The sequence below is a fragment of the Cervus elaphus genome, chromosome 20 (genome assembly GCF_910594005.1).
Source record: "Cervus elaphus chromosome 20, mCerEla1.1, whole genome shotgun sequence".
Lineage (NCBI taxonomy): Eukaryota > Metazoa > Chordata > Mammalia > Artiodactyla > Cervidae > Cervus > Cervus elaphus.
In genome coordinates this window covers 24883302-24900603 of record NC_057834.1, presented here as the reverse complement: position 1 = coordinate 24900603, position 17302 = coordinate 24883302, and the positions used below count along the sequence as shown (strand labels likewise).

General features: G+C 47.6%; 1 protein-coding gene across 2 annotated transcripts in view; it reads right to left on the bottom strand.

Annotated features, from left to right (window-relative positions):
* The window catches only part of RCSD1 (RCSD domain containing 1), a 72822-nt gene that overhangs the window by 18418 nt on the left and 37102 nt on the right, over window positions 1–17302 (bottom strand). Inside the window, exons 2-3 of one of the 2 annotated variants that reach the window (XM_043876465.1) lie at window positions 2300–2401; window positions 1111–1200 (exon numbers count right to left, since the gene is read on the bottom strand). In XM_043876465.1, coding sequence (XP_043732400.1) covers window positions 1111–1200; window positions 2300–2401 — 192 coding nt within the window. The remainder of the gene's footprint in view (window positions 1–1110; window positions 1201–2299; window positions 2402–17302) is intronic. The other variant, XM_043876466.1, reaches the window with a different exon arrangement.

Genomic DNA, 17302 nt, shown 5'->3' with positions numbered 1-17302 from the left:
TTTTCATCCCAGAAGATCTCTGTTCAGTGTGTGTGTGGGGGGGTGGTAGTATTCCCAGAGCACATGGGGCTCTAGATACCCCCTTCTCCATTCCACTTGACAGGGAGCAGCTCTTTCTGATTTATCTGATGGGCTTCTGCTTATATGCCTTGGGTTGACAAAAAGGTTTGAACATCATTGATATACTCCAGATGTTTCACTTTATAGGTGAGAAAAAGCAGACAAGGAGAGGCTCGCCAAAGTCCATGTGGCTACCGTGTCCGTCTGTCATCAAGATGCTGGCCCCCAAAAAAGACAGTGGGGAAAGAGGTGTCACAGTGGATATGGGGACTGGACTATCTTTGGCTGGCTTGCTCTATTTGGGAATTGGCCTCCCAGGCTGAAGGATAGAACATGCAAATCTGTTCCTGGTGGGGACCGCAACCACAGGGAAGGTTCATGGGCTCCTGGGAGGGTGTGGACAAGTTCCTCTTACAGCTACAATTAGATGAATAAGGGTAGGTGAACATGCAGGCTGGGAATCCATTGCTGGCTATGCTCTGTGATACCAGAGCCTGTATTATGTCGGTAACATTGGCTATTTATAGCTGAGGGCAATGAGGCCTCCTGAGGGCTCTGGTTTCCTTCCAGTGATCCAGAATAATAGCCATCCTGTACAAGATACCACAGAAACACTCAATTATCTCATTGCAGTTCTACCTCATGTGAGTGCAGACCGTCTTTCCAGATAGATGCCTTGGGCACATGGAAGATCATATAAGTCAGACCTGGGAATCAAACATGACTCTCACGAGTCCTAAATCTGATGTGATGTGGTAATACTCGATGGCCCATTCTTTTGGCTGAAACGCTCAGGCTTGAAAAATAGTGCTACTGTCCTTGAAAAACCATAAAGGAGGCTCAATAAGAGGGAATAGGAAGGGGCTTCATTCTCACAGTAAATGAACAGGAAGCATCAAGAAAAGAAGGCTCATTCCCGAATCTGAAAAGGAGAAATTCCCTGCACAGCCTTTAAAGTCTACAAATGTGAACTGAGGGTTTCTTCCCATAAGAAGGAGAAAGCAAATCCATAACCAGCATCTCTGGAGCCCCGGAGGCAGCAGCACTTACCTCCTCACCATTCTGGCCCAGCTCTACCTTGGGGGGGAACAGAGAGAGGGAGCAGGGCGGTTTCCTTCTGGTTGGTTTACTGGCTGGTGTCTAGAGGGAAGGGCGACAGACAGACACACAGAAAAAGAGAGAGAGCTAATCAGGCAACAGGGAGGAAGAGGAAGGAATGGAAACTGGCTTTAGGAATGTTTAGGAATGTCTGGTGGAGAAGAGAATGGAGTGAGTTTGCCTGTCTTTGCCAGTTAGCTATAAAGTCACTCCAGTGTACTGTCTACCCACTCTGACGTTTAGCTTCTCCCAGTGATCTCCTGCTGGCATCCTCTTTTACTTGAGTTCATCAGACTGAAGCAACATTTCAAAATAACACTCATATCCAGCTTCTGGGCACTGCCAGAGCCTTAGGTCAGTACTCTCTCCTTCACCCTTTATAACATGCCTACTGTGTCTAGAAATTATGGATGGGTTTTTCAGATGGAAAAATAAAACCACAAAACAACGCATCTAAAAAAGCATTCTCGTTTTCCCCAAGGGGCCATGATAAACCTCCCCCGACACTGGGGTGCCCTTCCCACATTCCACTTCTAAGGAGCTTCTCAGACTGTAGGACTACAGAAAATCTGGCCCAGATTTCTCCAACACTACAAAGCCCCCTTTGACATTGTCCTCTCCACCAGGATTCTAGAATCCACTGCTAACCAGATCCCTTCCCTTTCTGATCCCTGCTTCCTATCTGAATGCACTTCCCTGTCAGTCCTTGCTTCCCAGTTCTCTGTTGGAATCTACCCGTGCTCTGAATTCCTAGGCTCAGGGGAGGAGCCTGGTGTGGGGACTTCTTTATTCTGCACCAGCCCAGGCCTAGCACAGCTGTGCAAGTTCTGAATCTCCATCAGTGGAGGATGGAGGTGGACCAGGCTTCCAGAGCCCCATCTCGGACAGCAGGCCTTTCAACGCTCAGCCCCATGTCTGCTCCCTCCTGGCCGAAGTATAAGCCTCACTCCGGTGAGGAAAGACCCTGCCCAGGCCCAGCGGCATGGCGACATTCCTCACATTCAGAGAGACCCCTCTCTGATTTCGCTTCCTAATTTGGTAATCACTAAACCTCCTCCCTCCCTCTGCTCTGGGCCTGACCCAGACTTCCCCTTCCTGCAGTCCCCTCTCCGGAGAGGGGCTCTGATGCCGCCTGACTCACCTCCTTTGCAGCGGCTGCCTGCTCCCTGAACCGCCCAGCCAACTGGGCCACCGAGGGGGGCGCAGAGTCGTCCACAATGGCGTTGGTCTGTGCCGGCCGTTCCTGGCAAACCAAGGGGAAGCCAAAGTTAAGCAGCAAGTATACACCTGGCACTGCTGAGCATCAGCCACGGGGCCACGCGAGGTGCCTGCTATGTGACAGTGAGGTCTTTCCCCAGCATTTTGTAATTGGCTTCTGCATCAGCTTTTAAAAACTCAGTTCATCAACTGCACTTCGTATGAATAGTTACAATGTCCTTGGCCCAGGGTGTGGCTCTGTTGATCTGGAAAGGAATTAAAGTTGCCCTGGGGGGTGGGCTGTGGAGGGCCCAGGGATCTGGTAGGCAGGAACGAGGCTGGGCTCCTCATTCTACAAAGACCTGGCCTGCAGAGGGCTCTGTCAGAGGCACTGTCTCCCTTTAGTCAAAGGGAGCTTTGAAAACTGGAGGCTGGCAAAATGCACTGGAGAGAGTCCAGTGCCTGATTGTATCTAGTGGGATGAGCAAATGCCCTGGATTGAACTTAAAAAAAAAATTTTTTTTGTGTGTGTGTCTGTGGGGGGGGTCTCGGAGAAGGCAGTGGCACCCCACTCCAGTACTCTTGCCTGGAAAATCCCATGGATGGAGGAGCCTGGTAGGCTGCAGTCCATGGGGTCACGAAGAGTCGGACACGACTGAGCAACTTCACTTTCACTTTTCACTTTCATGCACTGGAGAAGGAAATGGCAACCCACTCCAGTGTTCTTGCCTGGAGAATCCCAGCGACGGGGGAGCCTGGTGGGCTGCTGTCTATGGGGTCGCACAGGGTCAGACACGACTGAAGTGACTTAGCAGTAGCAGCAGTGGGGGGTCTTTGCTGCTCCATGCGGATTTCTCTAGTTGCAGAGAGTGGAGGCTACTCTTAATTGTGGAGAGCAGGGGCTCCTCATTGTGGTGGCTTCTCTTGTTGTGAAGCATGGGCTCTAGGCTGTGCAGACTCAGTAGTTGTGGTACAAGGGCTCAGTTGCCCTGAGGCTTGTGGGATCTTCCTGTACCAGGGACCAAACCCGTGTTCCCTGCATTGGCAGGTGGATTCTTAGCCAATGTGCCACCAGGGAAGTCCTGGATTGAACTTTCGACAAGTATTTTTGTATCTTATTTCTCCTACTTGATTGAGTGCTTTGGTCATAGAAATGCTCAGAAAATATTTGTTGAACTAATAAACAACATGAAAGTCAAGTAGCATGGCAGATGAGAACCAGACTATCTGGATTTGACCACTGAGTTGCTCCATCTCCTTAGCTCAGTGACCTTGGGCAAATGCCTTCCTCCTTCTGTACCTCGGTAGGGGTAACAGTAGCACGTTGTTCACATGGTTTTTCTGCAGATCAAATGATTTACTATGTATCTAAAGTGTGGGGACAAGGCCTAGGACATAAGAGCTTTAGAAGCGTTGTTACTACTACTTCTAAGAACCCTTGTGTTGACCTCAGTGAACCACGGTCACTGTTCACTCTCATGTGCCTTTTGTCACCAAGGCTCATTTGATGAGTCAGCAAGCCCTGGAAACAGACACTTCACTTCTGCCTTATTATACACGGCCTACAAAATCACCTGACTTTCATAATGTTTTTTAAACGTCCAGTCTTAGAGACATTCAGCTTTGATTTTTGATGACCATGATGGTGGCATTTTGCACCCAGGCTGCAAACCTCTCCACTCTACCTGCTCATGTCTAGCTTGAAACTGAGAGAATCTGGGTAGCAGTTGCCCAACAAAGTACATCTCTGTCTTTCCACGGAGCTCATGGCCTACAAAGACCAAGCATGCTCCAGCTGCAAACTTGCATCCCTGTACATGCCCCTCCACACACACATCCATGCATGTGCACATACACATACTCTCACATACATGTCCTACACCCTCCTTTTTGTGCTGAAAGTGTCTCTGAGCTTTCTTATTTGAGTGCTCCCTCTGAAGGAAATATCACTGGTCATCATACCATGACGTTGTCCCATTGGAGCAGGAGGGGCAACCACCTGCCCCACACTGACCTCAGGTGAAGCTGAGTAAGTGTGGGCAAAACTTTGAGAAGAGGGCTTTGCATAGAGATAGGAAAGAACTGCTGGGACACGGATCTTCTGATCTGTGAACAGGCTGTTCTAGAGGAAAAGGCAGGTCCCTGCTGTAAGTCAAGTTTATCCCCATTTCAGCCTAAATATCAAATACTGATTTCAAAAAAAGATGTTAAAGGATTCACCTCTCTTCAAGATGCCAGAATTCCCCCCCAGCGCTGGAGAAGGGGGTGGGGAGCCTCAGTGCCCGCCCCGACGTGTGCCCCACACTGGCCATTCCAGGCCTGGTCAGAGGTGAACATCATGTCCTCCCGGGACAATGGAGCGGCTCCAGGGACAGAGCAATTTATTAATTGAGCTGCTCTTGGCAAAAATGCTGGGCCCATCCGTCTGTCTCAGTCGCTCTGTCCGTTGCTATTTACTGCTCGCCTCCTGCTGACAGTGCACTTTACCTCAGCCCCGAAGGCGCCAATCACCGGTGGTGCAGGAAGAAACATTCCAGATAAAAATAGAGCTGAGCAGGAATCAGAAACTCCTCCCCAACTTCCCTGTCTTGAAACCGGGCTTGGCAAGGGGTGAGAGAACTACAAGCCTTCTGGAAGGACTTAGGACTTAAAAGCCAGGTTGAAGGAAAGATTATGATACGTCTGAGTTTGCTTTCCTGGAGCCCAGTGAATGGGTTTTCTTTAGAATATCTATGGACTCCAGAGCTTGTTGAAGCCTGGCAAATCCACTCACCACCAGCACCTCTCCAGATGCTGCTTCTCATTCTGTGTTGTGGAAGAGTGATTGATTGTTGCCTTCTCAGTTGGGCAGAAGGCCAGAGAGGGCCAGTAATTTAGCCAGAGTCACACAGGAGATGCCAGACAGAATAATCTGAGAAACACTTGACTCCAATGCCTAATAATCCAACAACGCACATCAGTTAAATAGCCTAATTTGTGAAGGTGCTTTGAAAACTGCAAAGTGATATATAAATGGCAAATCTGTTAGAAGCCTCTGGATTACACGGGTACAAAGGGACAGCATGGCTTTGGGGATGGTCAGGCACTGTGGTTTAGTCTGTTTGAGGCTCTGCCTGGATTTCTGCCTTGTACTTTTGGCAGGTGCCACTACCAACCTCTTCCAGTGGTTCAACATCACACCACCTTGGCCCCAGGCAGGTGAGTGACATTTTTTTCCCTCTCCCTCTCCTCTCTCTCAGCCCTGAGGCTGGTTTGGGAAGGTGCCTGCCTTGACTGTTCTTAGATCTGAGCATGACTTTAGTGTCCCTGCCTAGTCCCCAACTTTCCTGGGAGCCCCCCACCGCCGAAGCCCCCCACCTTCTTTCTCCTTTCCAAAGTTATCCATTAAGTATTGAACAGAGTCAGGAACATAGAAAGTCGTCCTCCAAGGGTGCCTTCCTCCCACCTCCCATCCAACCCAGCTTGTGGTGTCCGGGTCTGGGCCCCTGCTCCCAGAGTCGCTGACACCCTCAACTCCACCTGCACCCACCTCCAGGTCTTGGTCACGTTTTGCCCTCTGTGGACCCTTTCTTCTTGGGACCAATCTCCATGTCTTAAATTTATTTTCTGAACCACTCCCACATGCAACCTGCTTTAGTTGACACTCATGCCTACATATTGCAGCCCCCAGCCCACCTTGCTGGGCCCAGAGCCTGCTGACCAAGCCCTTACTGCCACTGTTCCATCCTGGCTCTGCCAGCAAGTTTGGAAACCACTCCTGTGGTTCCCTCAACTTTGCCGAGGCCAGAAGGAAACCACCTCTGGAGTTTACTTTCTGTTTCTATGGGACTTTCTTCAGAGAACTGAGGAGCCCGTGTGTCTGGACAGCATGGAACTTCCCCCTCACTGTTGCCGTGATGAATAAACACAGTCTGGATGCTGCCAACCATTCACACAGTGGAAGCTCTGTGTACAGGCCCAAATCAGACTCTGCCCTGGCTCTGCCCATTTCCCACCCTCCTCCTCGGCCCAGGTGTACATTTCTACCAGTCTGTGGTCCACGGTTTAGGGTCACAAGGCACCAGGGGAGGCCTCGTCTATAGCTCGGGGGAGAATCAGTGAGGGGGTCTGCCTGGGGCTTGAGGAACACCTGCTGTTAGCTAAAAGGAAGGTTGTCTTGCTCACCAGAAACAGGATAACTGAGCCAGAGCCTCAAAACATAAGGTATGCTCGCTTCTTTGCTCTTTTAGAACAGCAGTGGATCTTGAGGTCACTCAACCCCTTCCAACTTAAACCTTCATTTTAAAAGGATCAACAGACAGTCCCTTTGGGAATGCCACAGTGATTCCTTTGTTTTTTTTATGCTTACCTTACCCTGAACTCTTCAATTCACCAGTGTTTTAACCATTACCATTTGGGAATGATGGAAAGGACAATGGACTAGGAACCAGGTTAGCCAGTTTGATGTACCTGCCTTACTTAGAGCAGCTGCTATGTGGGAGGCAGTGTTCTTATAGCACTTGATATATTTTTCTATCATTCTCACAACACCTCTTCTAGAACAGAAAATGGCCCAGAGTTGCTAACTCATTCTTCAAGTTAGTAAGTGCTGCATCATCTGGATTCTGATCTCTTTCCACATAGACATGCTTTGTTAACTCTAGACCTTCTCTTCAAGAGTTGTCTTACTGAGTGTCTCATCAGCAAACACTACTGTCCTGAGACCTGCGCTGAAGCAGTGAACAAGACAGCGTTCTTCCCTTAAGGAGTGGCTACTCCAGCAAGGGGCGCAAAGAATAAACACAGAGTACATAAACAAGTAAGAGAAATTAAGTGCATGGGAAAGAGAAAATAGGCTGCTCTGCCTATGGGGCTGTGAGTAGACATCTCTGAGGAGGAGCCATCTGAATTTCCAGGTGGGAAAAAGGTGGAAAGAAAGCTGTTCTGAGCAGAAAGCACAGAGAGGAACAAAGGGTGAGGGACAGAGAAGAGAAGTGTGGCAGGGACCTATCGCATCCAAAATACTTGAGGGGACGTAAAGGATGAGAGGCAGTCTGGGGCCCACTGCATGAGGCCTTGAGGATCATAGCAAGCAGTTTGTATCAGTATTTTATTCTGAATGAATGGAACACGATTTGGAGGGTTTTGAGGAGAGATGTGACCTGAATTATACATCAAAATGCTGTCTGTAGAGAATGGATGACAGTGGAAGCAGAGGGGCCAGGAGGAAGGTTCTGGCAGTGGTACAGCGGAGAACTGATGATGGAATGGACCAGGATTGTAGCAGCAGGTGGTAAAAGGGGTGGATCTGAAGGTAAGACGGCTGGGAATTATTGATGCGCTGGGTGTGGGAAGTAAGAGAAAAAGGGCAATCAAGGATGACTCCCAGGTGTTTGACTTGGACAACAGGATGCATGGGATATTTTTTCCTGGGATGGGGAGGGTTTGTTGGAGAAAGATGTGGGTAGGGGAAGGTAGGGGGTCAATAGTTCTTCCTTGGACATGAACATTTGAAATGTCTATTAGATATCCACGTGGAGATGCAGGGTGGGAGTTAAATATACACCCAAGTCTTAAATTCAGAGGAGGTTTCCAGGCTGGAAACAAAACTTTGAGAGTCAGTAGATAGTGATAGTATCTGAAGTCACTGAACTAAATAAAATCAGAAGATATAGAGAAGAGGTCTAAATATAGAGAGAGTCTCTGGAGAAGAGGTCCAGAGACTGAACTCCTTATTAGCATTGAGCTACCTTTCACTCAGAAAGGTGATGGGACTTCTCTTCTTATTCCAGGAGGAGCCTTGCAGACATTTTGGTGCAGACTGCAGACAGGCTGGGCTGAGGACAGAGTTCTCTGGCTTGGGTGAGAGAGAATCAGAAGCCCTGAAATGCCATTAGAAGAGAAGGTCTTGTGTCCTGCATTCATGCTGTTGGGTCAAACATTCATCACTTCTTGGGCATCTGTAGACAAATGCACAATGCACCGGAATAGCAGTGACTGGGGAGGTGGGGGTTGGAGGGCTGGAGAGCAGGTGAAGAAGAAGAACCACAACTGGACAAGGCAGAAGAAGAGAAACCGGTGCACAGGAATGCTGGTCAACTATTTCACATTAAGACCACAAATCTTCCAAATATTCCCTACCTCCCCCCTTGTGAGCTTTCAGAATTTGAAAATGGCCAGTCCTTAGCCACTGAAGTTCTATCCCCGGGAAAAACCCAGGGAGGATGCCCGGCTCACACAAAGGGTCCACAGGCCATTCCCCGGGGACTGCGTCACTCCATGGGACCTCCAGGGCTTTCCCCTGCCTCCCAGGATGTGGTGCTACAGCCCAGGGGCCTGGACAGGGTTAAGCAACCCTGAGTCAGTGGACATCAGCCTGACTGCTTCAGTGGTTTTGGAAGCAGGGTAGCTCACAGCCTAAGGGGCCTGGCCAGCCACCCAGGTGGGGTCAGTGAGCTTGGTGGTGGTGGCACAGGCAGGGTTAGTCCAGGCACATTCCCAAGTAACAGCAAGGACAACAAAGAAATGGAAGGGAACCATTCATTCTGAATGTCATGATGGTCTAGGACCTTATCGATGCAATCAGGGAGATAATGTATGTGAAATTTCTCTGTGAAACCTGTCAATTGTTGTATAAGCATAAGGATAAGAGTGTATTTTGAGTCTTGTGGGGTTGGGGATGTGCAGGGATGATATGACAGGAGCAGAAAGAATAGCTAATTCAGAGGTAAATCGAGTCTTGTCTCTGACACATATTGGGGGTAGATCTTTCTGAGCCTCAGGATCCTTGTTGGTAAGTGAGGTTATTAACATCCATTGGCCTTTCCTCCAACCCAAATTGCCATCAGTTGGCCATTGTGTGTGCGTGCATGCTAAGCTGCTTCAGTCGTGTCCAGCTCCTTGCAACCCTATGAACTGCAGCCTGCCGGGCTCCTGTCCGTGGAGATTCTCCAGGCAAGAATACTGGAGTGGGTTGCCATGTTCTCCTCCAGGGAATCTTCCTGGCCTAGGGGTCAAACCCTCCTCTCTTACATCTCCTGAATTGGCAGGCAGGTTCTTTACCACTAGCACCACCTGGGAAGCCCAGTTGTCCTTTGCTCCAAACCGAACTGCAACATGTGCCTGATGTCTGGAGCCTGCATCACCCTCCTCCCACTGACAGCAGGAGGGAGCCAATATCCTCAGAGTCCCTGCAAGACTCACAATCAGCCCTGTATGCAAGAGGCAGGGCGTACGGATCACAGGTGATGGTGTTGTGTGAGGGGCAGTAGAGCATACAGCTCAGGCTTCAATCCAGATTGCCTGGGCTCAAATCCAGGCTCTGCATATACTCTGCATACACTGTGGCCTTGAACACGTTACCTAACTTCTCTATGCCTCAGTTTCCACCTGTAAAATGGGGAGAAAACACTGAGGGAAGTCCAGGGTTGTCATCTAGTCTACCCTTGCCCTTCCATTCTCTCTGGGGCACAGGTCTCCCAGAGGGAACCCCAGCCAGCTAAGATACGCTCCTTGCTGCTTTCTGCCATTTTTAGTTCATAAGTGGGCAGTCATGAGTTGGTCATTGGCGGTCTACACTTAACAGATACTTAACAAGACAGACGGTTAACAGACACTCCTTTCCTGAGTTTTCAAACCATCCCTGAGAAACTGATGTGCATACTAGCTAGCAATTAAGAAAAAATAAAGCTGACTGTAATTTTATGGCTTTTAGGGTCATGACCTAGGTCATGTCCCCTCTTCCTTCTCTCCTTCTTCTTCTGTTATGATTATTGCTATTATTTTATATGCTCTCCTACCACCTTCGGCAAGGAGCTCTCAGAGGCTTGCTAGTAAGGACACACTAAGTCCTGAGTATGGTTTTGGAGCTGCCCTTTCTTGTGTGACCTTGGTCAAGACACATGAGCTAGTGAAACTGCAGCTTCCTCATCTGTATGATGGGAAGAGCGCCTGCCGTGACTTCATCTGGGGAGAGTGGTGAGGCTCTCGGGATGCAGTGACTGACAGCACCCTGGAAAAGAGACGCACAGAGATGCACAGATGGACACTGTGTACACCCAGGAACAGGGGCGACGAAGCAAGTATTTAAACTATGGTCAGGGTCAGGGCCTTCCCTGGTGATCCAGTGGCTAAGACTGCACTCCCAACGCAGAGGGCCTGAGTTCAATCCCTGGGCAGGGAACTAGATCCCACATGCTGCAACGAAGAGTTCACATACCACAACTAAGACCTGGTGCAATCAATCAATAAATAATTTTTTTAAAGTATGATGGGTCAGCCAGTGCAGAAGGCAGAATAGCCCCCAAAGGTGTCTACATCCTAGTCGTGGAACCTGTGGTTATGTTAGGTTACATGGCAAAAGGTGCAGGTGGAATTAAGGTTGTTAATCAGCTGACCTTAAAGTGGGACACTCCTCTGGATTATCTAAGTGGGCCCAATGCAATCCAAAGTGCTCTTAAAAGTAGGAGAGGAGGGCAGAGGAGTCAGTGTCTGAGTGATGGGATATGAGAAAGACTTGACCTAACATTGCTGGCTTTGATGATGGATGAAGAGGCCAAATGCCGAAATGCAGGTACCTCTAGAAGCTGGGAAAGGCAAGTCTCCAGAAGAAAGGCAGCCCAACCAACATCTTGATTCTAGTCCCAGTGAGATCTGTTTTGAACTTCTGACCTCCAGAACTATAAATTTCTGTTGTTTTGGCTGCAAAGTTTGTGGTCATTTATTGCATCAGCCACATGGAAGTAAAACAGGCAGTAAGTACCTGCTGACCCACCATGGGCTCTGAGGTCTGGGGACATGGTGCTGAAGAAGAGAGTCCTCGAGTCCATATTCTTGCTGGAGTTCACATTCCAGGGGAGACAGGCGGTGACCCAGTAAGCGAGTACGTGTTGGTGCCCTGAGTGGTCGGTCACAGAAGGCTTCCCCAAGGAGGAGCAGAGCGAGGCGATATTGAGTTCAGGATGTTGTGACTGGAGAAGGACAGGGTGAAAAGCATAACAGGGGCACCCAATCTGCCTAGAGGTATCCAGGAGGGCTTCTAGAAGGAAGCCCCAACCTGGACAAATTTGAAGGGTGTGCAGAGTTAGTCACTGTTCTGCTGAGGGAGCCACATGTGAAGGATGCAAGGCTGGGGCTCCTCACTGAACTACGAGAAGTCCCTAAGCCTGGTTCATGACATGTGGCCTGAGGGGAAGATGAGGCTGTAGAGGAAACAGAGGCCAGAGCGGACAGGGACCTCTATGCAGAACCCTGTTCTCAGGGCCATGCTAAGTCACTGGAAGGTTTTTAGAAAAAGAGTAAAACAGAGGGTCCTCTAAAACAAATGGATTTATTTCGATGGTCCCTTTGGCTGCAGTGTGAGAAATGGATGGGCCATTGCCATTGACATGAAAGGTATATTTATTTATTTGACTGCACTGGGTCTTAGTTGTGGCACATGGGATTGATCTTCGTCAGGATCTTAATTGCAGCCTCTGGGATCTAGTTCCCTGACCGTGGAATGAACCCAGGGCCCCTGCTTTGGGAGAACAGAGTCTTAACCACTGGACCACCAGGGAAGTCCAGCCAAAAAGGTTTTGATGAATAGGAATCTCTGGTCACTGATTTACAATTGCTAGCTGTGTTGTATCATTATGACCACTTCTTGCAAATCTGCAAATCTTCAGCAGAAGTTCTACTGAAAGCGGCAGCTTGTTGTATTTGTGGGTGCTTTTTAAAGGTGGTAGAGTGAGAATTGGAGAAGGCAATGGCACCCCACTCCAGTACTCTTGCCTGGAAAAGCCTGTGGACAGAGGAGCCTGGTAGGTTGCAGTCCATGGGGTCGCAAAGAGTCAGACACGACTGAGCGACTTCACTTTCACTTTTCACTTTCATGCATTGGAGAAGGAAATGGCAACCCACTCCAGTGTTCTTGCCTGGAGAATCCCAGGGACGGGGGAGCCTGGTGGGCTGCCGTCTATGGGGTCGCACAGAGTCGGACACGACTGAAGTGACTTAGCAGCAGTAGCAGCAGAGTGAGAATCAAGCATCTATGGCCCATAGCTGGTAAAGAAATGCCTTCAAGAGGCAGAGTTTATTGATTCAAGCACTAGTAGATAATAAGCCCTACACATGCCAGGGATTCAGTGTTTAGGTCTCCCAGGCTTACAGGAAAACGGAGAGCAAGGATTCAGTAGCGGCAGAAAACTGGGGCCAAGATCAGATAAATTCATCTAGGAATTAGAAACTCTCTCAAGGATGATTTAGACATAGAGTTGGAGCCAACACTGTAGATCTCAAGAGTATAAGATCAGACAGAATGGTGCCCTGAACTAGGGGAGGGTCCATGGAGATGGAGAACATTAACAGGAACTTAAAAGCAATTTAGGAAAAAGGACTGTCTGGAACTAGTGACTGACCAGGTAGGTGCAGAGAGGAGTCAAGATGCTGCCCAGGCTTCTGGCTCTGTCTGCTGGGTGGACAGGGGTGCCACCCACAGAGATGGTGAGCCCCAACGAGAGTAGGGCTAGGAGGGAAGAGGCAAGAGGTGGCTAGAGAAGGAAAAGGTCCCCAGAAGGGGAGAGTGATCAGAGCAGAGGGTCCAGGATGGATCCTTGAAAGCTTGGAATTTTTGGAGTCAGATGAACCGGGTTTGAAACTTGGCTCCTGTTACAAAGTGATGGCTGAGCTCTAAGACAGGCTGGGTGAGTGGAGGCTAGAAAGGAGATGGAGAGGGCCCTGGGATGAAGAGGAGGAAACAATGACTTCGTGGTTCAGGCTGGGTGCCTGCACCACCAAAGTTGTCTTCTCCTTCCAACTGTGGGTGTGCAGAGAGGGAAAATCAAATTCAACCTTGTGAGCCTGGCAGCCTCAAAGCAGTTAGCTTTTTTTTTTTTTTTTTCTTTTTAGGGGAAAGGGGAAGAGTGTGAAAGAAATGCCTACATAGCTAGCTTAGGTGATTCAGGGGATTCACAGCCTAGGCCAACAAGTAAATCTACAATCCATCTGCTCTTCAAAGAGAATTCAGAGACTCCTGTCACATGCTCTTCGTGCTGGTTAGTTCCCTAATAAGCCTGATTTCGCTGAGAGTCCCTCTGACTCCTGGGGTTTGCTGCAGACACCTGGAGGCCTCCTAATAATATCCTTCACGGGGGACCATTTCTGCTTCCCAAGTGGGAGTGACGTGTGAGTGAATCCTGAGGCCTGGGACATTTGTCCTTCATGTCCCAATAGAAAGCCCAAGCATACCTTCTAAGATTAGAACAAGTTGCTCAAGGACAAGGGCCTGCCTCCCAGTTAGCTGTAGCCTCTCCTATTACAGTGGTTCCTCTTCCTTCCCTCCCCTTCTCCCTTGCAGTCTGGAGCTGGACTCTTAGCAGGATGTCTCTTGGGATGCTCTGTGGGTTGGGTCACCCTAGGCAGGGTGTGGTGCTGGCTTCTAGGCTTCTTTTTGTGTTACCACATCTTGGATTCATTCATTCATCATTCTTCCTGTACTCCAGGATATAGCAATGAACAAGATGATGCAGGTCTTTTCATAATGGAAGTTGCAGTCCTAATGAGGGCAACCGTTCAGCAACCATCATTATTTTTACTCCAGTTTATTGTTTCTTAGGATGATAAACATTGCAGAGGGAAAGGACTAGGAAAGCAAGTGATAAGGGGATCTGACCCAAAGATGTGATGTTTAAACTGATGTCTGAAAGATAAGAAGTGATCCACAAGCAGTGTGTGTGTGATAAGGAAGGGATGGGTATAGCCAAGGGCATTCCAAGGAGAGTTTACCCAAAGGCCTGGAAGTGAGAAGAGCATGATGTGTTTGAGGAAATAAAAGAAGGCAATGTATAGAACTCAGTTCAGTTCAGTTCAGTTGCTTAGCTGTGTCTGACTCTTTGTGATCCCGTGGACTGCAGCATGCCAGGCTTCCCTGTCCATCACCAACTCCCGGAGCTTACTCAAACTCATGTCCATCAAGTTGGTGATGCCATCCAATCATCTCATCCACTGTCATCTGCTTCTCCTCTTGCCTTCAATCTTTCCCAGCATCAGGGTCTTTTCCAATGACTCAATTCTTTGCATCAGATTGGAGTTTCAGCTTCAGCATCAGTCCTTCCAATGAATATTCAGGACTGATTTCCTTTAGGATGGACTGGTTGGATCTCTTTGCAGTCCAAGGGACTCTCAAGAGTCTTCTCCAACACTGCAGTTCAAAAGCATCAATTTTTCGGTGCTCAGCTTTCTTTATAGTCCAGGTCTCACATCCACACATGACTACTGGTAAAACCATAACTTTGACAAGACGGACCTTTGTCAGCAAAGTATAATGTCTCGGGCTTTTTAATATGCTATGTAGGTTGGTCATAACTTTTCTTCCAAGGAGCAAGCATCTTTTAATTTCATGGCTGCAGTCATCATCTGCAGTGATTTTGGAGCCCCAAAAATAAAATCTCTCACTGTTTCCATTATTTCCCCATCTATTTGCCATGAAGTGATGGGACTGGATGCCATGATCTTAGTTTTCTGAATGTTGAGCTTTAAGCCAATTTTTTCACTCTCCTCTTTCACTTTCATCAAGAGGCTCTTTAGTTCTTCTTTGCTTTCTGCCATAATGTGGTGTTATCTGCATATCTGAGGTTATTGGTTTTTCTCCCAATCTTTATTCCAGCTTGTGCTTCATTCAGCCTGGCATTTCACATGATGTGCTCTGCATATAAATTAAATAAGCAGGGTGACAATAAACAGCCTTGACATACTCCTTTTCCCATTTGTAACCAGTCTGTTCCATGTCCAGTTCTAACTGTTGCTTCTTGATCTGCATACAGGTTTCTCAGGAGGCAGTCAGGTGGTCTGGTATTCCATTTCTTTAAGAATTTTCCACAGTTGTTGTGATTTACACAGTGGATCAAAAGGCTTATCAAATACCCATGGTTTTGCAAGCCTGCCTTAAGTACAGAAACCATGTGTTATTCATGTCCCCACCCCCTAGCCCATTTCCATATTCAGTGCTCAATAAATAATGCCAAATGAATGAATGAATGAATAAATGAATGATGCATCAGTAAACCAACACCAATGGGCTGACACTGTGAGGGCTTGATAAACATAGAACAGGGCCTCAAGGTAAAAATGGAAACAATGTGTCAGCCAGCGTTGGCTCTGGGCATACCAGGCTTGAATATTTTCATTAAGGTTCACTGAGCTGAGCCAAGGTCATTGGAATAGTGTAACTAGAGGGCAAAGAATGAGACCTTCCCTGATGAATCCAACACTTAAAAATCTGAGCCTCTAGTTTCTACTTGGAGCGAAGGAACGCATTAAAATTTCATATTTCCCATCCCTGGGTATAGCTGTGTTCTCTTTTATTAACTCAATCTATCCTAAAACATGACATATCTAAAAAATACTTAAAATATGTCTATTTCTTTATGTAGAGTGGTTGAATCTTTCTGTCGGCTATTGACTTTCAGACACATTTCATCAAGGAGTTACTGAGGCATGGGTGGAAGGCATGGGTCTCCTATCAGTGTAGAATGGTACCTGCCCAGGCTGTGAAATCCACATCTCTGCTCTGATGTGGATTTCACATAGCTGTAGCTGTGAAATTACACATTTCTGTAGCTGTCCTCAGACACTAAGGCTGTCCTCCCCAACCTTGCTGCCCAGGGATGGTCCAGGCAGGAATCCATAATGTTTGGTATATCAAAGAGGCCCCATGCAAAGCACAAGAAATGTTCTACCTGCCTTAGAAACTGACTCATTGGGATGAGGCCAAAAGGGTCTTGAAGCAGAGAGAAGAAAAGAAAACCACCAGGCTGAGTTAAGTTGCTTTACTTGAAAAGTCTATTGGATTTTATAGGGCAAAACAGCTGACTGGGAAAGGCAGGGGTGGGGTGTTGACATTCAGCTTGCAGATGGCCTGATCTCTCTCTTCCACCGGCTCTTCCCTCTGCCTGCTCCCTTTGGGCCTGGGACTGATTCATATTTGGGAGTGTCCCCTCCAGTCACTGACTGAGGGTCAAGAGTCAAGAGTCTCACAGAAGTCCAGACCTGCTGGGCTGCTCAGGCTTGCTCTGTGTCCAGCATCATCCCCATACCGAGCGATCCTGTGTACACCCACTGCCACGAATCAAACGGCTCTCTTTCGAAAGCCATTTCTAAAGAATTTTCAATTAGTTTGGTTTTGAATTAGTAATAGTGGCCTTTTGTATTGTATGTTCTTAACAATAATAAAGCAGATAACTTATTGAAAGCTTATTGTGCTGAACATGAAAAGATGTTCACTAATTATTAGAGAGATGCAAATCAAAACTACAATGAGATATCACCTCACACCAGTCAAAATGGCTCTCATCAAAACATCCACAAACAATAAATGCTGGAGAGGGTGTGGAGAGAAGGGAACCCTCCTGCCTGTTGGTGTGAATGTAAATTGGTTCAACCATTATGGAGAACAGTATGGAAATTCTCTGAAAAACTAAAAATAGAGCTACCATATGACCCTGCAATCCCACTCTTGGGTATATAACCAAAGAAAAACATGGTTCAAAAGGATACATACACCCTAATATTCACTGCAGCACTGTTTAAAATAGCCAAGACTGGAAGCAACCTAAATATCCATCAAAAGAGGAATGAATAAAGATGTGGTGTATATATATACACACACACACACACACACACAATGGAATTTAACTGAGTCATCAAAAAGAATGAAATAATGTTATTTGCAGCAACATGGATAGACCTAGAAATTAGCATACTGAAAGAAGTAAGTAAGACAGAGAAGCAGAAACATCATGTGATATCCCTTATATGAGGAATCTAAAAAGACATGATACAAATTTTACAGAACAGAAACTGACTCTCAGACTTAGAGAATGAACTTATGGTTGTTGGGGGAAGAATGGGGGGAGAGATAGTTAGAGAGTTTGGGATGGACAGATACATACTGCTTTATTTATTTTTAACTTTTCATTTTCTACTGGGATAT